We start from the raw sequence: 24,856 nt of genomic DNA, 5'->3' as shown, positions 1-24,856 counted from the left end.
TTAAAAATATGACAGTGCTATATACAAAATGGAGAAAAGCAAAAAATGATAAACTTGCCCATGGGCTATATATGGTTAGCTAAAATGTAATTGCTATATGAATTAAGTCAGTTGGCTAAATCTTATTCCAGTTCTTAAAAATACAAATAGTTGTGGCGATGGCAATATCAACAGGAAAATAGCTTATTGGCTTGTTAATTAAGCGGTCATTTTCTCATCAGCAGTCATGCAACTTAGTACTCTAAAGATGTCTCCCATCCATAAAATGACCAAAGGAGATCTATGCAACTTCTAGTAGCATAACTGCAGTATGTATACAACCACCCATTCCAGAGAGACAGCAATGCAAGATCACCTAGACATGCACCATGGTTTCTTTTCAGCCACCATGGGCTTGAAGCATGCCCGTAAAAAATCTTGAGTCAACTGGACTTCCTAAGAGGAGTATGCTGAGTGATGTGGCAGGCTTCTGCAGCAAATGAGCATGCAACTCATGGATGCAAGCTCTTGATGGTGCAAACCAATGAAGCGCAGATTGTCTGCCTAGATGTTATGAAGCAATGCCATACCAAAGAAAAACAGGCCATATGTGCCCAGAAGCAATCCACTTTATAGAGTGGGATTCTAGGTATGAGGACACAAATCAGTGATGTATAAAGTATTTTAAAATGCTGATAATTTGCTAATGGCAGCTTAGTTGCAGGACATGTTGAGTGAACCCTAAAAACGACATGCAACCATACAGAGGAACATTTTGGGAGAGGAGCCAGGATGCGAGGATGGGTGAATGAGCATTGGCAGTTTCTAGATAGATTCTACTGAGGCAGCTAATCTGGGAAATTAACAGTAATCAGCCACTGGAGAGTGGCATCCTGCTGCTAGCTAAGGAAGTAGGAAATCAAGAGTAGGGAGACTTTGTTCTTAAAAGCTGGTGCTAGTGAGGGGTTGGGGTAATTAGTACCAAATCATGGCAGCTCATACGGTGACGGGTGCATTGGACATGTAGCGTTGATGAGAGCAATAAATGCTCAGTTCTTCCAGGTCAGTGGCAGATCTTGTTCTTGCAAGTCTCGGGCTGCTAGCAGGGAGCAATTCACAAGGCATTACATTCAGAACTGCAGGCTATCCAGGACTTGGAAGAGACTCGTCTTTGGCTTTCTAGGGGCCTCCACCCGCTACAGCCCCCGGGCACCGGCGTCGAGGGCGGAGTGATGGCTACAACTGGAGGTGAGGTGGCCGTGAGAGGCGAGGAACTCCGCGTGGCCAGACGCGGTGCACAGCGTCTCTCTCCTGATTGGCGTAGGGTTATACTTCTTCCGCTTCCGTGTTGCGCGTCATTGGATTAAACGTTCTGATTGGGTTAAGTATCGACCTGTCTTGTCTCTTGATTGGTTGCAGCATGGATGCCTCGTCTTTGAATTGGTCTCTACTTTGTACTAGACCCTCCTCCCCTTGTTTCGCGATTGGCTACCCGCAGCAGAGCAGTCTTTGATTGGTTGGGGTCCTGGCTACGTGGCCTAGCTCAAGGGAAGCCGGTAGGCGGGGACCGCTCCCGGAGGTAGTGGGAGCGTCGCTGGGTCAGCGGCCGGATCCGGCTTGGTGCAGGAGGCCGCGCCCGCCAGCATGAACCTGGGCGGAGAGGCGCCGGATCCTGGCGGGCCCGTGGGGGTTCCGGAGGGGATCCAGGCCCTGCAGCAGTCAGGTGAGAAGCTGGGGGCGGGCCGGGTCCACACTGAGGGGGACACGGTAGATCCCGAGGCGGAGGGGGGGCGGCGATTCTGAGAGGTGGGTAGGCCCTGGGGCTAGCGCCGATCGCCGGGGGGCAGAGCCCGCCTGACGGGCTCCGCGGATGGTGTGGGTGCTCGCGGTGGGCTCTGGGGCGGGTTCGATCCCGGGGGTGGCGTCTGGGGTTAGCTCCGATCCTGGTGACAAGCCTCGGAGGGGCGGCCGTGTTAGTCTGTATCCGCAAAAACAAGAAGTCCTGTGGCACCTTATAGGCTAACAGGCGTTTTGGAGCATCAGCTTTCGTGGGCAAAGACCCGCTTCGGCGAAGCAGGCCCTTGCCCACGAAAGCTGATGCTCCAAATATCTGTTAATCTATAAGGTGCCACAGGACTTCTCCTTGTTTCTGTTCCTGGTCTTCTTTTACCCTTCTCCACCCCTTTGCCAAAGATAAGAAGGTAGCTTGAAAGGAGAGGGAAGAAATAGACTGTCTTGGCCTTCCCTGGGGGAGGGGGGCTAGATACATAGCAATGGGATGGAAAAGGATTTGCCCCTTGCTCCATAGGTCCTTTTCTGTGGCAGTGGGAACTCAGACCCAGCCCTGACTCCTGTCTCCTCTCTCCCCAGTGGGATCGCTGCTGGCTAGCTATGGCTGGTACATCCTCTTCGCCTGCCTCGCCCTCTACCTCATTGTTCAGAAAGTGGCTGAGCAGATGGGAGCCCGTAGGAGGAACCGACCTGCTGCTGGGGCACTGCTTGGTGTGTAAATCTGCCTTGGGTCTGGGGGGGGAGACGTGTGACCTGGGAGCATTCTATACTTAGATCTTTCTGTGGGCCTTGAGTGTAATCTCTTGGAAGGCTTCCCAAAGTCACCTGGGTGGGTTGGCTGTCTGTCAGACAAATGTGCAGAGCTTTGTTAAAGGCCATGATGAGACATGTTCCTGATCTAAGGCTCGTATGATTAACACAGATGTAATCCCCAGAGCCAGGGCCATCCTGGAGAGTCCTGGGGTGGACAATCCCTGTCCAGTGCCCCAGGGTGGAGCCCAGGACGACCCTCTCCACCTGGTCAGCCCCCTCCCTTGAGTAGCACAGGCTGGGAGATTATGAGGGGCCTGGCACCATTCACCATAGTGCTGGGAGTCAAAGCAACCCGATCATTTGCTCTGCACTCTTCTTTTCTGCGATGGCAGGAAATGGAGTTCTCTAGAGCCAGCACACTCTGCTGCTCGCTGACATAGTGAATCCAAGCACAGTCAGCTGGGAAAGGGCAGCGCGGAGCAGGCTGCCAAGTCACTCTGGCTCCTGCTGCCTTGGGCCACCCTGGAACCAATGTTCCCTCTAAGCTGAGCGCTTGGACAACCACACAGGAGTGGTTAAGGTGCTGCCCAACTGATTAGCAAAGCGCCCACAACCGCCCACAGTGTGTAGCATGTGTTGCTGTTGGTGGTGTACATAGTTTATTCCACACATGGATGGAAAATACAAGAGGGAACATTGCCTGGCACCTGTACATAGGATGGTTGAGGTGGCCACTGCATGGGACTCCAAAGTGCGGGGTCTGGGGTGGCTGCCCAGCATTGCCTTATGGATGGGACAGCTCTGTTCAAAACAGATTCTCAGACACCAATGGTGCAGAGCCCTTGTTGGAAAATGAGGGCAGTGGAGGAAGGCTTAGTGAAAGATCTGTCTTTCAAGACTGGGAAGGCTTTGCCAAAGATAAGAGGGTGGCCGAAAAGGAGGCGGAAGAAATAGAGAAAGCAATGGATAAAGAGGTGCTTCAGGGAAGTATGAAGTCTTGAATAGTGCGTCTTGACCATTATCTTGAAGGCAACGTATTCTGTTTAGTCAATTCTGTCCTGCTCTAGTGCTCAAATTCTTCAGGGTTCATCACTACCGAAGGCGAGGACCTTCTATAGAATTGTAAGGGAAACTGAAAGATATTTGACAGGCTTCACAGCCTTCCTGATTAGTATTTGCTAGCCACTTCCTTCTTCCTATTGTCCCTCAACCCCTCCCACTTCATGAGTGACATTTGGGCGTAACTGCCTCCTGTGTATGCTAGCCTACCTCCTGACCTGTCGCTCTATGTTGTAAAACCTGTGCAGTCTGAAGTTTGTTTCAGCTGGATTCATGCTGCTGTAGAACACAAGGTACATTTATGGTGCTCTGTAAAGAATAATTATCTGCCACTGACTCAGGCAGCGTGGTTCATTATAAAAACCACTTATTCTCTGTGCATACTGGCTTATGTTGCGGGGATAATTAGCTGTCACTGTGCACTGAAACCACTTTTCTGAACGTTTTTTCCATTGTTGCAGACTGCAATGGAAATACTAAGTCTCATTTAAAAAAAAAAAAGACGTGCAAAAATCCAGTACTTTACACAGCTGCTGAAAATCCTGTACCCGAACAATTGTATATTTAGGATATCATACATATCAATGTACACATGTATATAAATTGTTCATACAGGGAGGTTTCAGCAGTAGAAAGTGCTGAGTAAAATATCTGATGAGGAGTTGTGGATGTCAGTGTTATCCCTCTGAAACTTACAAAAAGCAGCAGAGAGAGGTGATTATAATAGATAGCCTTTCTCAAGTTGTTTGTTTTCTCATTGGAGAATAGGGTGCATAATATCTTTATAAATCATGTCTTTGGATACCGCGTGTTGGATCTTCCTCTTTATTGTTACAATGAGACGAGCAGGACCAATTTAAAAAGGAGTGGTGGGGAGTCAGCGCTGGGTTATGATTCCTAAAAGGAAAAACTCCGTAGAAAAAAGTGGATTTTCTGAAATAATTGTTACCTACTAGTTTTAAACATTAGAAAGGTAACTTTAAATTATCGGTGGGTAAGTTAACTTTAATGTATTAATGATTGTTCCAAAAATTCTAAATGTGATTAGACATTGGATCATTATATACGTTACTGGAAAAGATTAATTCTGAAGTGAGCTTAGTTTCTTCAAGAGCAGCTATAGAGCTGAGTGGTTGCACATGTGTATCAAGAGTCTATGAAACTGATAGATTTGCCAACTTTCTTCCACGATCTCATAGAACCTGATGTGGTGGTGAGACGACAGGAGGCTCTGGCAGCAGCTCGCTTCAGAATGCAAGAGGAGTTGAATGCACAAGCTGAAAAATATAAAGAAAAGCAAAGACAGGTACTGTGAGGGCCAGGAGGATATCGATTTAATTTCCTAACTTGCTGTCCAGTGTTTTTTCATTATAGAGTAGGTTTATACCTGACCAAATTGTAGAAGAGCTGTGGATTCCTGTATTTCTACCACACCCTGTTTAGAACAAAAGACTTGGAAAATTACCCAAGGCTTAAAGATCAAATTATGAAGACTGATGTTTTCCACTTCTATTACTTTGAAGACTTTTGGTGTAAAGAATGCCGTTTTCTTGAGCACAGATGCCAAAGTGTTTAGTTGAGTCGAGGCTTTGATTCATTTTGACTGATCGAGATAATCTTGCTAATACGCAGGAAATTCATTCATGCTGGATTTTTTTTCTCTTCCTTCGTGAAGTAATTGACCTAGACAACACTTTTTTTCCTCCTAAAATTAATGGTAAGAAAAAATGCAATAGGCCTGATCCTTTAAAAAAGTCAGACTTGGAGGCAGTGACTGGTTGTGTATGTGTAACCCACACACCTATGGGTGTGGTTCACTGTCCCATGTAGTGGTACCTAGACCACTTACAGAGAGAAGGAATGAGTCTCTCGACTGAAGAGGCTCATGCACTAAGCTCCAGAGGGTCCAGGTTTGGGTCCTCCTGTAGGTGGTTACAAGTGAGGGCTCGTTCAGGATTTCAATTAGGTCTCTAACGTTTTAGATCAAGCAGTAGATTCTCATGCACTAAGCTCCAGAGGTCTCAGGTTCAAGTCTGCCTCTTGGCGGTCACGCATTCAAACTCAGTTTTTGAGTATGCACAAGGGTGTTTACACTGACTATATCAACATGCCCGTTACCCACACAATTATGCATAGAATTTGCACGTTCAATAGCAAGTGTAACTTCTCAGGAAATTTGTAGTGTTAGTGCACAAGGCCTGAAGTGTTAGAGTTCCTATATGTTTAGTTGATATCTGAAGAAATCCTGATAGTTAAAATACAATGGAGAACTGTGCTGAAGAGGTGAATACCCATCTCTGAAGAAATCTAATTCAGAGCATTTAGACCGAAAGCCTTGCTTTCTTTGTCACGCTTTGTCACAAGCCTGTCACGCTTCTTTGCTTGCTTTCTTTGACTCTCTGTAAACTGATATATCTCTTTTCCTTTCCTTGAGACTAAGGGAGTCCAACATGTTAATAATTAGTCTTTGTTGATAAATTACTTTGGGAAAGATCCTGATGGCATTTTCATATGCAGATTCTTGTCTCTTCTTTACTTCAGTTAAAACAAGGACAAGTAGGAATTGTATCAGTTTTGTTTGGTTTATGATTTTTTTTCCTATGCTACAATGGCAGCAGTTTATCCCTTTTTTGCATTAGTCCAGCTGTATCTGTTGTTAATTATAGTCAGTGTTACAAATTGTTCCCTCCTCCCTGCCCCACCGCAGCTTGAAGAAGAGAAGAGAAGGCAGAAGATAGCCATGTGGGAAAGCATGCAAGAAGGAAAAAGCTATAAAGGAAATCTGAAACTCAACCAGGTAACTTTACACTTCTTAAACATCACATATCGCAGCAAATGTATTTAATTTGATAACTAGCTGAAACTGCAAGTTGATACATTCTGAATAATTTTTGTTTTGTCTAAATAGCAAGAAGTAGAACCTGATGCTTCTGCCTCATCAACAGTTCTGAAGCCTAAATCTAACAAAAAACCTTTGCGAGGCGGTGGTAAGTATAAAACATTGGTGTCAGTTATAAAAAATAGAGTATTAATTCAGCTGTGTGGATGGCTCTTTTATACATATGGCTGATTAGTCTTTTTTGTTGAGAGGCTGAGCTTTGAATCTCAATACAGAATATGCCTTGTTGGAGGAGTCTTTTTTTATCTTTTGGCACTGTAGTTCTGTAGCTGCAGTCTGCTAAATGTTACAAGGGAACAAAATCTCTGGGCCACTTGAGAAAACTTTCTTGGCATGACTCAGGCTGTTTCCTGATATCAGAAAATATAGTTCTTACTAACTCTTTTGGTCAGGGTAAATAAGGAGCCCCACACCATGGTGCTGGTTTCTGGACATGTATCTCCTGGTACTACTTGTTTAGATATTTCTTTCTTGTGTTTTATTTTTTATTACACAGACTTTTAAGTGTAATGTTAGCATAATACAGCATTTCATTTGTCTGGCTGCTCAGACATTGATATCACTGGTATAGATAAAAGCCCTCAGCCAGTCTTTTTTTTTTTTTTTTCTTCTGATATTCTCTACACAGTACCTGCTTTCCATATAAAGCCTTATTTGGGATCAATATTCTAAGTGGCATTGATGCTAGTGGTTGTCCAGATGGTTCTACCAATGAATGTACCATGAGACACCAGCAATGAATCAGTTATCATAACTGCACAAAGAACCTTGTCACAACTTTTTAATAGTTTAATCAATAGTTCGCTTTACCATTTGAGTTGCAAATCCTGCTTGTTTGATGTTGACAGCCATCATTGCCAAACACATTGTGTGTAGTTTATAATCAGCATACTGTAGTAGTCTGTTGCCATGGGATGCCTCACATGAAAACTTTCCTGAATGAGAAAATAACAAAGAATGGGCCACAGCTATGCTAAGAAATTTCATAACTTCAGTTGGCTCCTTCATTTCCCTCTACCGCCACCTGTCCATCTTTGACCCAGGCCAAATCCATGCTTACATTACAGATTATGGAATTAGATAGCTGTATTCTCATGATCCAAACAAGGGCTAGTTGAAGAATCATGCGGGTGGTTTTAGCTGTTGAATCAAATTCTGAAAACGGAACTTTTAGTTATCTTGTTCCTCCTTTTAATGAGCAAGTTTCATAATAGTGCGGGTCGGGGGGGGACGAGTGGAGGTTTTATCGGAACAGATTGATATTGAAAACTGCTCAGTTATTACAGTAGAGAGGAGTAATCTGTCCACTGATCATGTGTGGACACAATAGTTAAATGAAAAATGTGCAAGCCTATATCTTTCCCAAGTGTACATTTGGAAAAAGTCACGATTAGGTGGTCCAGCTAAAAATGAGTGTCTGGCTTATCTTAGGTAACTGAAAATTGCCAGAGTGATGGGGATTGGAAGCATGCACTTCCCCAACACCAGTAGCAATGCTGTGACTTTGCTTCTGTCAGAAGTTTACTTTAAAGAAGTTAGCGTTTATTCTTGTGGTGAAAAAGTTTACTACTCAATAGTAATGAATGGGCAGTGGTAGGTCTCTGATGCAGACTTTATAGTATTATAATTGCAAGCTACGCACCTCACATGTGCGTTTTGGAATCCCTGTGGACTAAACTTGAATACAGTACTGTGATGTGTAAACTCTTAAAATCCCCAAGCTTCATTTATAGGTGAAAGCGATGCTGTTGGGCTGTGTTACACAATGAATTCCCTCTAGTCTGGGTTTTACCTCTAACTCTCAATTGTCCGTGTTTTTACTATCCTTAGAGTGCTGCTTCTGTGACGTATTTGTCCTTCCTGGGCATGTGTGTCCTTTGTGCTGCAAATGATTGTGAAGTGGTGGTGTTTTGTGTCTTTGGTGTGTTTAGCATCTTTTTTTATTGAGTGGGCTACTAGCATGCCTCATGGGTGTTTCCTCTGTCATTGCAGGTTACAATCCTTTGTCTGGAGAAGGAGGTGGAACCTGTTCTTGGAGACCAGGTCGCAGAGGAGGCCCATCTTCTGGTGGATGAGGCTAACTTTACTGGTGTCTAATGACACTAGCAGGCTGATCTGACCCACTATTCAATTGTCTGCAGCTTGCATGTCACAGTGACTCTTCTGGAGCTTGGTTTAGTACAGATGTAGACTTACAAAGAAATGTAGATGACACACAGATTTTAATGTGACTACTAGAAGCCCTGACAGACTGTTGCACACAGAAAAGTGGCCAGTATATTTTTTTTAACAGGAGGAAACTGATACAGGAAACAAAATGTTAGTTGTCATTTGCTTTATCTAGAGAAGTATGGTCTATGCCTAAATTACGTGACTCAGTCAAGTTTGGCTTCAGTGCCTGACTCTTCATCTGACTGTGTGTGTGTGTTATCTGAGGCAAGTTCCTTGACTGTCTGTTCCTCAGTTTACTCATCTGTAAAATGGGGTGCTGTGAGACTTAATTCATTAATGTGCTTAAAAGTGTGAGATTTTTGGCCAACAATGCTATAAAAGAGTAAAGTACTATCACGAGTACAGGCAAATCTTAATTTTACAAAAGTGTCCGTGGGCACCAGTAGAACAGGGATTTCAAAACACCTGGATGAAATATACCTTATGTTGTAGACAGGAGCACATAAGCCTGACAGGCTTGGAAGAATAGGACTTGCCAGTATGACATTTCCATTGCTGGGAGCACTTCAAAAAGTTTGACACACTCTCCTGCCGGTTACTACATGCTAAATCCTTCTGGGGGTGACTTAGGCTACGTCCACACTTCCTGGTAGTTAGGCCCTGCTGCATTTGATGTGGTGGTCTCAATTTAGTGTTTCTGTTGAAGACATGCTAAATTGAGGAGAGAGTGTTCTCCCATCAATTCGTATATTCCACCTCACTGAGAAGCATAGGGAAATCAGCAATGTACAGTGTAAGCACTCTAAGTCGATCAAGATGCATCAGCTCCAGTTATATTATTCACATAACTTTAGGTCTTGTCAACACTAAATCGTCCTCCTGCCCCTTCCCCTGTTGATCTACACTAAGCAACTTCAAGCCTGGCAAATAGCATAGGTGCAGTTGACATATGGACCATGGTGTTTTCCACATGGTAAGGTCAGTGGGGGCTGCTCTTCTGGCTACGTGTCTTGTCCTGGTAGAGTACCAGAGTTGACAGGAGAATGTTCGATGGTCGATTTTATCATGTCTAAGCAGATGCAGTAAATCAACCACTGGTGGATCAGTCTCTGCAGCATGGAGCTACCATGTTTTGGAGACAAGCCCCTAGATTGCCTTACCGTGGTAGTGTACACTGGCCATTGCAGCTTGGCTCTAAGGGCTCATAAGTCACGAGTGTAGCACTTGAAGGTGAATTATTATAGACAAGTCTCTGTGACAAGCTGCGTTGAATGATGTTGTCCTTATAAATGGTAAACAAACCAGTGAGGATCACTGATGCTAGACAGTAGATAGGGGTTTCTTGCTATGTCTCTTTATTTCAACAGCTTTGTAAAATAAAACACTGTAAATATTGAATAACATTGCAAACAAACTGTAAATTTAGTGTTTGCAGTAGTGTAGTTTTTGCAGCATCTTTTTACATAGGAGATACCTGTTCTAGCTCAATAAATATGTCTAAAGCTACATACTTTCTAAATTGTGTGGTTATATACCTTGACTTTCAGTATTAAGACATGGCCTGACATTTTGATGTTATCTCTTGCTGATTTTTTTTTAAACAGTTGTAATTTTCACTGGTGGCTCTTTCAATGCCAAATGTTGGATTTTCTTATAAATCACCTTCAGGTTGGGGGAAGTATCTGGCTAAAAACATAAGTTCTAGAAAGTCACAAAGTGGAAAATGTGATGAAACAGATAGTCAGTCAGCAATTGTATAATGGCTGACTACCATTCAGTTGGAGAGCTTGTGTTGGAAAAATATGTGGAAGTGGCATTCTGCTTTCAATGCCTGGAGGTGGCTGGTAGCTCTTTCCAGGCTGTAGTCAATGATATCTGGCTTTCTCGGGTGATGGGCACATCTTGGGCTGGTTAACTTAAACTGAAAGACCTCCAAACAGAAGAACGATAATTTATTCCTTTTTCTAGCCTTGATCCTGTAGTGAGATCCATTGTGCTGATGACATAAGTGGGAGCCTGCATGAAGACAGTGGGTCCCCATGCAAGACTGGGGCCTTCATCTGGAGGCCCCTAGATTAACTTGCTGTGTACAGTCTTCCATATTTCCACCAGAGGCACTGCAGAAATCTTCCAATATGAGCTGATTGTCTGGCTGTCCTTCATGCTGAATGGCTCAGCTGGATATAGAAGCCTGTTCTGTATCCTGCTCTCAGTCTATGCTGTGTGGCGGTTATGGAACATTAGTATTGAAAAGATTCTGCAGTTGGCAAACAAGTCTAACTCTAGCTTATGTACACTCGGTATGCACAGACTCTAAACAGTAAGTGAACAGAGTGTCAGCTCTGTGTGTTGTCAACTGTGTGGGTAGACATAAAATTAGCTTTGATCTAAAGGAAGCAGGTTTAAAGTATCCCATCCTCTTCAGTACTTTATCAGAAAACTGGGTGGCTTTGGCCAGTTCTATGTGAGTCTTGCAAGATAAAGCACAAAAAGTTCCCATTAAAGACATATGGCAAGTATTTATATGTCTCTGATTATCTTCATTTGGAGTAAGTACATATGGAGCTTGTCTACACTAGCTCCCTACTTGGAAGGAAGGATGGTAAGTGGGGTGTCAGGAGATTATTAATGATGTGCTGCGCTGCATATGCACCACTTTATTAAGCAAATTCTCCCCCGTGGTAACTCTGACGTGTTAAACTTCGAAGTGCTGGCTTGTGTGTAGCCATGGCTCACCTGCCAGTACTTTGAAGTGCCTGGGCAACTTTGAAGTCCCTTTACTCAGAATTTTGAGGGAAGTTCAAAATTGCCTAGGGACTTTGAAATGCTGGTAGGTGAGCCGCAGCTACATGCGAGCCGGCATGTCAAAGTTGCCGCAGGGGAGAATTAGCTTAATGAAGTGCTGCATATGCAGCACAGCACTTCGTTAATAATCTCCCAACACCATACTTACCATCCTCCCTTCGAAGTAGGGAGGTAGCGTAGACAAAGCCATGGTGTTCTATTTCACTAAAAGAGCTGAAAGCTCCTTGAAAACTTGTGCTTCTAAATACAAACCTGCTATTTCTGTTTGTTAATTAACAGTTATTCCATTATATGAGTTCACAAATCTTTATAGCAACTTCTCCTTACATCTTGTTTCTGGTTTTCAACCACTGACCGTAAATTCAATATTCCAGTACCATATCATTTAATCTTATGAACTTAAAAGTTCCCAGGTCAGGAACTGGAAGAGCGAAGGGTCTGCTAGCGTTACCCTCCACCGGTGTCATTTTGATTTTAGGTTGTAAGGGATGTGTCTAAATGCCTAGAGTATGTGCAATGAGGTGGTTAATTTACTGTCAAAACCATCTCTTCATCTCCTGACCTCTGTGAGCTTAGATTCATACTTCAAACATCCCTTTGTACTGTCATGTGAAGCATTTAACCTGGTGTGGTTTTACATTTTTGAATAAGGCAAAGGAAAAGGGTAGGACTGTGGTGTAGATGCTGTAAATGAAGCCCTCAATTAAAACTATAACGGGCGCGATCCATAGTCTATGCAGACTGAAGGATGCCTACTACTAGTGGAGTGAATGGGGCAACAGGGCAGTCTTCGGGCCTTTGTGGCTGAGAATGAGTGAGTTTTCCCAAAGGCTGGGTTTACTGGACAGCAGCATGTGTTTGGCTTTGGGATCTAGAACTAGGCAGAGAGGCATTGCACTGCACTCCAGGCTTCAAGTGGTGTGCATTATACACAGCGTTTACAGTTTGGTTCAATGGCTCTCAGCGCCCCCACTATAAAAATTGTTCCAGTCCCCCAGTGGTCACACTGGGATGCTATCTTCACCTTCACAAGTGACATTTAATTTGTATTGAAAGGTGTAAAATGCCATAAATTACAAAGATGCTAAAGAGGCAGATTCCAAGGTGAGGAAGGTTTCCATTGCACTCGCCTTGTTCCCAGACTCCTGATATTTTTCTTAAGATATCTTTTTTTTTTCTCTTAAAAAGCTGTTAGTTAAATGGCTCTGAATTGGCCACACTCTGCTCTATGCCTGTGCATTGGGACCTTGTTTGAGCCAGACTGAGAATGAGAATTTCACTGAGCTCTCCAGTCATTAGAGCGGGACTAATCATTATGTTTTGTATTGGGCAGAGAAGGCTTGTGTCCATGTTTCCTACCTTCCAGCCAAATGCTTTAGTCACCAAGCTAAAAGGGAGCTCACTCTCGCACAGTAAATGTTTCTATATTGGTACAAACTAAAACAGTTTCAACATGAGTGAGAGCAGCCCACCACAGAATGCCTATTGGTTAGGAAGCTCCTTGGAGAGCTCAGAACAAGTCTTTGTCCAGAGTGAGAATTCAGTCCTGGTTTTCTTACGTCCCAGCAAATGTCTTCCCCATGGTTAGAAGGGGAAAAAGTACTCTCTCTCACTGTTCTGAAGCTGGGCTTGAAAAACTTTTATCCAGTCAAAACTAACAGTGTTTGGTCCAATTCACAGTTTATTGCAGTGACCAGAACTATTCTGACAAGCTATAAACATTTTGCCTAGCTCTACTGATATTTTTGTTTTTCCTTTATCAACTTGATGCCCACTGAGCATATGCTAAGTTTATTTAGGTCCTGGTAACTTAAAAAAAACAAACAAACAACATAATCCTTAGGTCTGTGAAACGACTCAAATTTGAATCCTCTTGAATCAGTCATTTTTGAGTTAATAGAGAAAAATCCTACTTATAGGAGGGAAAGCATTTGTTTTTGGCTTTTGACTTGCAATTACTCAGACAGCTGGAAGCTTTTTCTCTCAGACATCTAAAAAGATGAATTCAGGATTGAAAGCAAATATGGAAAGTTTTAGCCCAGAGGGAGAATTATCTAGAACTTACAAGTAAGTGAAAATGGAATTGTAACTCTGTGGCGTGCTATGCTCTTATTTAAGACTGTCAAAATTCCAATAAAGCTTAGTGATACAGGATTATTCCCTAAAGTTATTGGCTTCTGCAAATGCACCAGTGTTTGCTGTCTCAAAAGTTACTGCTGTTGTAATTGCACTGATATGCCTTTACTGGAGATACTGCTATGGAAGAGATTATACTGTGACATACTAAAACTGACATTTCATTTGCTAAAACAATACAAAGTTTCTAATTAACACAAATGCTGTTTAAATCTCCAAGTATAAGACATCCTTGGAGAAGAATTTCAAATGTACAAAGATAAGTTTGTGCCTTTGAAAATCTCTCTCCAGTGTGCTAGGTGCCTTAGAAATGCAGCTAAACTTGCCTTCTTTGTTGCCTTTAAGACATCACTCAAATGGAAGTGTATGAATCTTCCCAAGCAAATAGTTTAAACTGTATACAAAGAGAAATTAGTCAGAAGTCTGATTTACAGCAGAGTTTATTAAACATTCACAAAGAATGTCCATTACAGGATTATAAGTGAACAAAATTGGCTGACATTTAAGTGACTCTACAGTGGCCTTATTTGTGCCTGTTAAAAGGAGATGGTGAAATGAGGCAAGGCTTTTGAGAAATTGACATAGGTTCTCAGAATCTGAATGGCTCTTTGAAAATATGGTTTTGGATTTCACAGCATGAATTAGTGAATTATACAAGTTAGAGATGGAAAAGACCTGCATTAAGTAATTGAGAGAAATGCACAACTGTTCTCAGCCACCTCAAAATTAGAAATTGCTTTAGCATTGCTCAGAGATTTCAGGGAATGAAAAAATTAATATTTAATTTATGGTACCTATTTCTAGCAGCCACCAAGAGAAAGCTGGCTTGGGGATGTGAAAATACTGTAATGCAACTGAAAAGAGCTGGACATTAACTATTCAAAGTGTGGTGTTTTTGTCAGAAAATGCCCATCATATGCTGTGCAGAAAGATACCAGTTTTGAGTAAGCTTTCATTGGGAATGTTTCTCAGCCCCGGATGGAGTTGCTGGTCAAAACAAGAGTAAGACACCCATTCCAGAGCAGTCAAGCAATTTGGCATGAGGAGAGATTCAGGTACAAATCTCGACCTTGAGAGGGTGTTGTACTTCCCAAGCGAATACCCGAAATCATAGGGTATTGTTTGCACTCTCGCCCGAAGCTGGTTTGTTTTGGGGCTTTCTGCAGAATGGTTTGAAAGCTTTTGGTTTCATTCCACGTTGAGGTTTCTGCATTTTGTTCCATTCCAATCAAATTCTGTGGAACTGAGTTCTTGTTTCCCAGCCATTCCTCCACGTAAGCAGTGTACCTCTTGCAGTCAAACATGTTTTGGCATGGAGTTGTGTCCTCTCTCATGTTGAAGTTTGTGGGGAGCTGAGGTTTGCACAGCTTCTCCTGGTAGTGTATTCTGTAGCCTAGCTGATTTTAATCACAGCCAGTTTCCTGATATACACAACTGACATTCTCCTTTTCTGAGGAAGGTAACTTACAGCATTAGCTGGAGCTCTTAGTGAAGGGTGGCCAGGGGTCAGAAGGAGGGGGGGGAGTATTCTATCAAATTCCACTGAAAGCTAAGCTTTACACTCTCATGATTTCAAAATACTGCTCAGGGGGCAGAGCTTTACAGTGGATGGAATTTTACTGGGGAAAGATGATCTGCACAAGGCCTAAGAAGGTTTAAGTGGGACCTAATCAGCACTGGTTGAACCTCTCTAGTCTGGCACCTTCAGGACCTGACTGGTACTAAATGAGAGAATTTGCTGGTCCATGGGAGGACAGAATTGTCTAGCAGCATAACCAGCACTTTCACTGCTTATTGGACATTTAGTGTGGTGCAAGCTGCTACTCAGGCTCTCGAGCCCACCCAAACCCCAGGTCCAGCACTGCTGAGAGCTGCTGGGGGCAAGGTGGGAGGGGGCTGGATCCTGGAGAGGGTGGGGTTTGGGGCAATCAGCCCTGCTTCCGGCACCACACATACATACACCCTCCCTTTGAGCTGCACTTGGAGCAGCACATTCAGTGGTGATTTAAAAGGTCCCTAAGCTTCAGCTGTGGCAGCAGCCAGAGCTCCAGGCCCCTCTGAAAGGCTGGGCCCAGGGAATTTTGCCCCTTTACCTCCATCCCCACTCTTCAGTTGGCCTGTCTGGGTCTGAGCTCAGGTGTCTAACACCAGCCTGAGTGAGCGTTCCAATGGCCCCACACTGCAGTGGGGAATGGAGGGAAAACCAGGAACTTGATCTTTGAGAGGTCACGTTGTAAACATGCTTCCTGGTTTCAGTGATCTCCTGCTGTATGTTTCAAAACTAGAGGGTGCTAATAGCGTAAAACACTACTACTAATTAAAATAACAAAACCTTCATTAAAAGCTCTGACCTGACACACTTGCTGGTATAAGAATTGTGATTTTATAAACCTACTATTGCAGCATTGGCACTTGTTTCACCAGTTGTACAAATGCTGTCTGCCCTTCTGCTCAGGTATAAGACACCCCGGGCCCTTTGTCCCAGCTGTCACTTCTAAAATATATATTTTCCAGACACTTCCAAAAGTTAGAAGAGTCTTTTCGGAAGGAAGGAGAGCAAGGTGCACAAAACAAAGTTTCCTTAGCCAAGCAAGGAGGTCTGAATTGCATCCAGCAGCATCAGAGGGGTAGCCGTGTTAGTCTGTATCTTCGAGAACAACAAAAAGTCCTGTGACACCTTATAGACGAAGATATTTTGGAACATAAGCTTTTGTGGGCAAAGACCCGCTTCATTAGATACAGCAGTAGTTGTTTTTTCCTTGTGGAAGCCCCTGGAGCCAATTGCTGTATTACTGCGTCAGACCAGAGGAGGGTAGCATTGCTCCAGGCTTCTGAAGAGTAGCACCACTGTTGCTAATGAAAAGGCATGGTAGGCCTGTGGCGTATTTGCCAGTCTAACATGTATCACGCCTATCATGTATCATAACTATCTCTAGATCTGAGAAAGTGGGTCCGTCCCATGAAAGCTCATCACCTAATAAATGATTTTGTTAGTCTTTAAAGTGCTACATAACTGCTTTTTTTGTTTTGTTAGGATACAGAGTAACACGGGTACCTCTCTGTTACTATGTATCATCCCTGTGATTCAAATGAGAAGAGGAGCTGGGTTTGCTCATTATCTGGACCACAGAACAGTGAGGCAAAGAGATCCTGTTTGCACCAGTGGTGTGTGTTAGGCAAGAATCAAGAGTAATGAGGTTAAATCATGCATGTAGGGATTTTCTTATTTGATCAAGGATTAAATATGGTATAATTCCACATACACATTGCCCAGCACGGGCTAATATGCCTTACGGTGTCACCAACATCCTCATGCTATTTCCAAGAGCATTGGTGTGTCTGGTATCTCATAATCTTTCTGTATAAAGAAGAGGGTCTGGTTAAATGTAAAAATAACCATTCTCAAGGATATGAAAGTGCTCCATGGACTACAAACATACTTCACTGCTGAAATGCAACTACCTTCAGTGGTGCATGCAGTAGTGTAGTGCATTGCACAAAGAAGAAGAAAGGGAGCCATAACTCTGCAGAGGCTGGTATCAGGGCAAACAGACACGACACTTATTTCACCTGACTGGCCTCTGCACAGTAAATGTCATGGTATCTGTCTTGAAGGGTGGAAGGCAATGGTCTACTCAGTTTGGAATGCAAGCTTAGATTCATCTACAGCAGGTATTCCCAACCCATGTGTGGGGACCCTAATATGGGTCACCATTAGATTCTCCAAGGGTCAGTGGCTGGGTGGCTCCAAACTGCATGTGGCTCTTTAAGGAGCCATTTGCAGCTCTCAGGGCAGTGGCCACTCACTCCTCTGGCTCCCAGTCCCTGCCCTGGTGCACTGAAATGGAACTCAAGTTAATCGGTTTAAAGGTTGGCAGGAGGGATCCATCCATCAAACCAACTAAGCTGAGCCCCAGTTCAGCACGGCAGGGCAGAGAATTGCCCGTGCTGCAAGTGGGGGAAGGGAGAAGAAGGGCTGTGGGGGAGCCATGTGGAGAGGAAGCAGTGGTGGCCTAGCGAAGCAGCAGTGCGGGGGCAGCAGTGGTGCTTGTGTGAGGTAGGTGGAGGGCGTTTTGGGGCTGTGAGGGGTTTAAGCCTAGGGGCTGGGGTGGTGGTTTGGAGCTGTGAGGGGGTTAAGCCTGGAGGTAAGGGGGGGCCGAATCAAAATTTATTTAAAAAAAAATTCCCAGGGGAGAACCTCCACTTGCCCACCCTGGGTTTTGAATTGCCTTGGGTCACAAAGTCTCACTGAATTGTCAAAATAGGTTGCCGTCTTGAAGTTTGGAAACTGCTGATCTACAGCTAAAAGGAAGTCCTACTAGCCTTTTGTCTCGCAGCACGTACTCTTACTCATCTGCCTCTGCCCCTGCTCAGGTGAATGACATGGAATAAATGTGCATTTTGAATCTGAATCCTTCCTATTTTGTTAAATGTCCTTCCTGTTGATCCTGGGCCGCTCTACTTTACTGTGACTTACTGTACAGGGCTTCAGTTCCATTGGGGGTGGGAGCCTCGGGTGATGTCATAAACAATGAAAGTAAAATTAACCTCTGCAGAGCCTGGCAATGGAATTACTGCCTTCTGATTCAAAAAAGTGCTTGATTTTTCTTGTGTATAGCACAAACAAGTCCCTTCCGCTTCCTGCCCCTGACATAACATTCGCCCCCCCAAAAAACTGCAATGGTATAACGAGCTACTCAGACATTGTCTATCTGAAATAAGCAAGGGAGGGATAAATGTAAATCAACATCTACTTGTTTTAATCCCTGTGTTCCTGTTCTCCTTCTGTCTTATAAACTTCATGCTCACTACATCTGCTGTAAAGACAAACAGGTTTGACAGTTATGAGGGTTTTTTTTTTTCTCCCTCTCTCTGAGAAGAAGCCAGTTGACATCTCATAAGCCCCAGCCTGGCCTTTCATTGCCTTTTAACAACACTGGTCCTGCCTCCTCTTGCCAGAAGGTTCTGGCAAGCTGCATGGCCTGATGGCTTTTCCTTGACTCAGAAGATTTTAATGCTGATTTGAAACCTGAGTAGCATGTGCCTATTCCTCCCATTACACATGGCCAAGACCTGCTGTACCTCAGTTGATTAGAAGGAACTCCTCCCTGCCTTTGACTTAGTTTTAACTGAGTGTTTAAAAGTCTCTCAAAAGATTTTTGTCATGTGTTTTAGGATGTGATGATGCAGTTTTTACACAGGCAAAAAGCAACCCATTCCCCCATCAACACTTGACTTTTACGGGGTTCTTTGAAGAAACATTTAAAAAATGCTCAGAAATTTCACTTATTCTAACTGGCACAGTCTATAACTGTCTGCTAGACTTTTTATTATGCCAAAGCATTTTTATAATGTCTTACAAAAGGATCTTACCACAAGGCTATAGCAGGAGACATCTGAATTGGAATTCATCTGCAAGTTTGACACATTTTAACCTGGGGCTTATCAGAGCTCTCAATTATTTTGTGAATTGCAAGGACAATTTCCCCACCTTTGATATTTGCAAGAATGGCACCCATCCCACTTAACATAATTTACATCTTCCACAGATCCTATTAATGACAGGTGACCTCCCCCACTTCTTTTTCCTCCTTCCTTCCCTTCCCCTCCCCCCCATATAAACCCTGGATTCTTATTTTTGCTTCAAATCTGATGAAGTGGGTCTTACCCTCAATAGTTCATTACCTAATAAACAAAATTGTTAGTCTTTAAGGTGCTCTTAAAGTGCTACAGAACCGCTTGGGTGGTTTTATTTGTTTATTTATCTAGTTTGGTGAAAATAGACTATAACATGGCTACTCTCTTCTTCCCCCCACCCCCAAAGAATTCAGGTTTTTGCCTCCCCTTTCACAGCAAAATGGGTAACACTGTGTCCTGACCTCTTGTGATACTCCTCCACTAAAATAAGAAACGAATGTCAAATACTGTAAAAATATAATAAGGAACTTATTTTTGTAACCATTTGGAAAGTGAACCCACAGCAGATTAAAGGATTTTTATCAGCAAAAATGTGTCTTTGGATTATTTCATTCACAATGAACTGAATGTCGCTACATAGTGGGTCACATTCCAATGTGTTTCTCAAGAGAAGAGACTCCAGACAGAAGTCAGTTCCTAAGAAGGGCATTTTAATAGTCAACAATGCTTTCACCCTACCCAGAAGGAAGTCGTTCATGTATTTGGTGTTTTCCTGATCTGGCTAAGATGCAAAGGCCTATTCCAAGAGGGTTTTGCACAGCATTCTGTGGCCAAAAAATTTTAAAAAGGAAAAGTTCAACCTCTTTCTAAAGGGAAACTGACAACCCCACCCCTTTCTTCAAATCTCTAAAGCTGCTGGGGAATTAACTGTCTTCTTGTGTAACCCTTCTGCTGGAAGGAGCTAGCAGCAACCAGGGCCAGGTTCAACATCTATGGGTTCCTTTTCATCCATCTCGCACAGAACCAGCTCAAGCCCCCACCCAGTAACCTGGGAACTTCACACATCCCTAGGTGCCTCAGAGAGGCAATGCTTCCCCACTCACAAGCACAGAGTCTGAGTGTAGAAAAGAACTTTTAAAAAAGAGGCAGAAAGGTCAATTAGCATAATCGTGGGAAAATACCATACCCAGAGTTCATAACCAATCCTCAAGTAAATGTCCCAGCTCAAATGCATTGAGCAATGTCCTTGGCCTCTCAGTTCACCAGTCCAAAACTGTAAACAGCCAATCCACACACCCAACTTTCTCCCCAACCCCCAATTCAAATGCCCCACTTACAACTTGGCCCAGTCTGTGTGGACACTGATGCCTCCCCTCATGGAACCTGAGACAACACCACCTTTGTGCTGGTCCAGCATTCTGCTTGCTCCTATTGGCGTCCACTGGTCACACCATCCATCCATCTGCCCGCTGTGGGTTTAGCCTGAGGCAAAACCCTGTGACTTCAGCTCACAGCATCTACCAAAGGAAAGTCTTATACAAGACACCCTCACTAACATCCAGCTCTATCTTTTAACAGGTAGGGAGGGGCTAGTCAAACCAGGTTTATAGTTGCAGGTCCAGGTCACTCAGCTAGCTAATTCAACCTACACCCCTCCCCTTCTACCTTATAATACTTTGAATCAGGGGAGCCCTGTGTAATCCATGTCTTACGCATTTATGATGACTGCCCTGTCCCCCACAATGACATGGAGCATTGGTGAGATTTCACAATTCTCCCACTGAGTGTTAGCATAAATTGAGATTTTACAACGTGCTTACAACAGACAACACCTCATTGCTTCCTTGCTACCCATCAGGCTTTGTTTGCAAGGTATCACATATGCATACCTTTGCATTCTCATGCAAAGGATCTATGGGAGACACATTCCTCCCAGCCTCCAGCAAGGTATCACATATGCACACCTTTCCATTCTCATGCAAATGATCTCTGGAAGATACACTCCTCCCAACCTTCAGCAGCATTGAGTTCCTGCTGGCACATTCCTTACACTTGCATTTTATGGGGCTGAGCCAGTGCCCACTAAAGGGAGGGAGGAATTCCTATTTGACTTCAGTGGGGGCTGGGTCAGGGCCTAATAAAGCCTCCTGCCTTGGTCCCTGTGCCAGACTTGTAATCTGTGCAATAGGCTAATATTTGCCCGGTCTTTCATTGGCCTGCATATTACCTAGGAAGCATGATCCTTTCTTCCTGCCTGTCTGGCATTCCTCTCTAGATGCTTCCCACTTTCTTTTCTGCAACTACTCTTTCCTTCTTTTAATGCCAACCTGGAGTTTTCTCTTTCCTGTATTGGCTCACCACCCCACTTTTTTGCCCATCTTTTGATGCTGGACTTGTAAACACAGTCACAACACGCTAACTGCATTGCTTGCATATCAAGGGATAGCCCAAGGGAGGAGGATTTCTTTTTCTCTCCTCTCTTATGTTTCCACACTGGATTCCTCCTATCCAGTGTGTGATTCAAAATCTATTGTAACTACAATACCTTGGTTGCCTGTAATATTTTGTTTAGTTGGGTACTGCCTACAGTCAGTTGTGATAGATATGGTGATATCCTACAATAACCTGAACCAGTTTAAATATAAAATTACAAGCCAAGGATTGTCTGCTACTCCATGAGACAGAGAAGGATCACAGCCTTCCAGGAACTAAAAAGCGTGGGTGGGCAGATACCTTCAGGTTTTAGCACCTTCAGAGAGGCACACCACCTGCAGAGCCTCCTGTATCCTGATTTGGAGAGGAATTTTTTAGAGAACCAACATACAAAGAAAGGACTTCTGGATAAACAGCCTTCTTTTTGTTCTAGCAAATGAATAGGACCTTTTGTCCAATGGGAGGGCCCTGATCCTTAGAGAAGTGTGGGAAATACTGATATCCTCCAGAACCGTTGTGAAGTTGAAATGGGTGAGAGGTGAGATGAAAGGGGTGTGACTGCTGATAAACTTATTAACATGTGGATTCTTTTATTGTTATATGCTTTCCCTGTAATGCTTTCACCTTATGTGTAAATATGCTTGCTCATAAAGGTGACACGCTACAATACACCTATGGGCAATTACGCTGTTTATAAGTATCAGAAAGATAGCTGTGTTAGTCTGTATCTTCGAGAACAAGAAGAAGTCCTGTGGCACCTTACAGACTAACAGATATTAGTCTATAAGGTACCACAGGATTTCTTGTTGTTCTACGCTGTTTATAGTCCGTGCAAAGAAGGTGAAGCAGGACTGCTTAGACAGTCTGACTTGCTAGGGAGGTCACAGTGTAGGCAAGGAACAGTGCAGTCTGGAAAAATCCTGGTCAGGAGGAAGACAGATGTGTGGCTCTGCCCAACAGCACTGATGGCTGAGAAGCCAAAAGTCTGAGTGTGGGTGTTCTAAGTGGACTACAGAGGTGGGATATAGGGGTTGTTGCCATGGAATTGTGGAACCAGTATCTCCCAGCTCATCTCCAGCATGTTAGTATTCTTACTCAAGACAGTGAGAGACTTGACAGATGCTATATCCATAATTATACCCCAACTATCAATATACCTTTCTTCAACATCCCACTCCTATACAGTCCGATAATCAGAACATATCTGTTGACTCCCAATAATGTTTCAGTGACAAGGTATACAGGTGCTGCTAAAGCGGAGTATGGTGTCTAAGACGCCTTCACACTGGTGTTTAGAATTATATCCTTTTTATAATGGTCTTGTTCTCATGTCATAATAGGCTGTCATATGTAAGATTTTCTATCCTTTCTTAAATTATGCATATTTTTCTTCTATATTGTTTACGAGGAAATCTTACTAGTATTCCTCAGATTAACAATTTTTGATCTTTACTAAGGACTAGGGAAAGGATTAGTTGGAATAATTATTTTAAATGAATAAATACAATCATTTTTATGTTTTATTCCTTATTCTCTTTCATACAGTTCTCGTGGATTGTGAATTCTTTGGTGCAGGTACCAATCTCATCATTTGTTTTGAAAGCACTTAGCACATTGTGGTTGGCACCATAACATACCTTAAAAATAGTCAGAGGGAAAGCATGACATTTAAAGATGCAAAATTATGTGGGAAATGCCAGAAACCACACAGTGATAAGGACAGGTTGGGCTCCGTCAGATATCTTGCAAAAGCAAATACTGAATTAGTGGAGCACAATGTCTTTACGACTACAAGCTATCCTAGGGGCCACAGCAATCCTGCCTAGGCTAAAAAAATTATGAGTGGAATAGAGAGAAAGTGTAGGAAACTAGTGTAGCCACAGAAAAGCCTGGTTAAGACTGCATCTATACTAGGGAATTTTACTACACAATTTACAAGGGTTCATCTGTACCACTATTAGCACTCGTAAATCTAATAAATAAATGGGCCCAATGGGTTCTGTAGATTTAAGCAATAAGTTTAAAAAAATGGATGCTTGTCTAGACTGGATCAATTTTCCCTCAACAATAGGTGCTCCTGACCACCAGTGGGTTGCAGAAAAGTTCTGGATAGGTTGTCTCATACAGGGCTGATTAATCCATCATGTTACCTTAGTGTGGTCTAGTCTAACATATACTTCTCCCATGGTTGGGCCAAAACTGAACAGCAGTGCAACCCAATGCCTGGAACAGGAAGCTAGACCCAGCCCCAGGGGACAGAAGCTGCCATTGCAGGAGGCGTGTGTGTCAGGCTTGCTCCCTAGTCCTACATGCCATGGAGTTTCCCTTTTACTTCGGTTAGAATTCGAGTTGCAGCAGCTATATAGAGCATGCATGCTTGTAAAGGTGGGTTGCAAAAAAAATGTAATCGATGGGTCACCTTAGTAAAATGTTTTCGAACTAATACGTTAGGCCTCCCCACTGGTGCTAAAGCAGTCCTTACCCATGCACTAGTTTATCTAATTAAAATCAAAAGGCACTGGAAGTTCAAGGGAACCAATCTGGAGCTACATTTGCAGTTTCTAAACACAAAGCAAGAGAGGAATGCTGAATCCAAGGATTTTTCAGATTTTTAAAATCCTAAGAACCTACAAAACTTGCATTGCCCCAGGACACAGACAATCATTGAGTCAGAGGAATGGTTTTACCATTTCCCTTGGCAGAAGACCTCCAGTGGGTGTGGGGACCTGAGACCAATACACCCACCCTATTTTTATGACTCCTTTCTCCTGACAACTTACCTTTCCTGCCGTGCCTGGAATTTTTCTTTCTCGCTGATTCCCAGCCTCCTGTCCCTCTTTCCCCATCCCCCTCCTGTCTTTCCTCCTGCTGTATGATTTCCCCCTTTCTGTCCCTATGCTTTTCTGGCTTCTGCGCTGCTCGGTCCTACTTCACTCTCTCACCCCTCCAGCACTTCTTCCTTGGTCACCCCTCCCCCATCACCTCCTCTCTGGTCTCTCCCTCCTCGCCACCCCCATACACCTCTCTACCCTTCCCTCATTGCTCCCTCCACTAATGCCCCCTTCCCTCCCCCAGCTCCTCCTCCCCCTCCCCCGTCTCTGCTCCACACCTCCCCTTCCCCTCCCCATATCTTCTTCCCGGCCTCCCCTCCCCCCACCCTGCTCCTGTCTCCACTGCCCCTTCCCCATCACCTTTTCCTCGGGCTCCTCTTCTGCCCTCGCCGCGACTTCCCCTCCCCATCATCCTATTTCCGGTCTCCCCTCCGGTTGCCCCCTCCGGCCGCTCCAGTCTCCCCTCCCTGTCCCGCTCTCTGCTCCCCTCCCCCTCTGCGTCTCCCCCCCTCCCTCTGTCCCCATCCCCCTCCCGCTCTCCCCTCGCCGGCAGCGGCGGCAGGCGCGCGCAGCCCCGACC

General features: G+C 43.9%; 1 protein-coding gene and 1 long non-coding RNA gene across 5 annotated transcripts; one reads left to right on the top strand and one right to left on the bottom strand.

Annotated features, from left to right (window-relative positions):
* The first annotated feature begins 1,516 nt into the window (after positions 1 to 1,516).
* On the top strand, positions 1,517 to 10,159 carry SELENOS (selenoprotein S). The gene is made up of 6 exons (XM_075007000.1): positions 1,517 to 1,702; positions 2,350 to 2,481; positions 4,782 to 4,888; positions 6,290 to 6,379; positions 6,491 to 6,569; positions 8,474 to 10,159. The coding sequence occupies exons 1-6, from the start codon at positions 1,624 to 1,626 to the stop codon at positions 8,554 to 8,556; spliced, it is 570 nt and encodes a 189-aa protein (XP_074863101.1). The 5' UTR covers positions 1,517 to 1,623; the 3' UTR covers positions 8,557 to 10,159.
* On the bottom strand, positions 4,289 to 24,716 carry LOC142019754 (uncharacterized). 4 transcript variants are annotated; one of them, XR_012647180.1, is made up of 4 exons: positions 24,226 to 24,579; positions 20,350 to 20,529; positions 7,292 to 7,416; positions 4,289 to 4,859 (listed from the first exon to the last, which is right to left on the bottom strand). It is a non-coding gene; the product is annotated as an uncharacterized LOC142019754 (long non-coding RNA). The 4 variants fall into 4 exon arrangements; XR_012647183.1 differs by lacking the exons at positions 20,350 to 20,529; positions 24,226 to 24,579 and adding an exon at positions 24,637 to 24,716; XR_012647182.1 differs by lacking the exon at positions 20,350 to 20,529 and having other exon boundaries at positions 24,226 to 24,571.
* Between the last annotated feature and the right edge of the window lie 140 nt (positions 24,717 to 24,856).

This window comes from Carettochelys insculpta, chromosome 12 (genome assembly GCF_033958435.1).
Source record: "Carettochelys insculpta isolate YL-2023 chromosome 12, ASM3395843v1, whole genome shotgun sequence".
In the NCBI taxonomy this organism is placed as follows: Eukaryota; Metazoa; Chordata; order Testudines; family Carettochelyidae; genus Carettochelys; species Carettochelys insculpta.
This window is presented reverse-complemented; position numbering and strand designations above follow the sequence as displayed.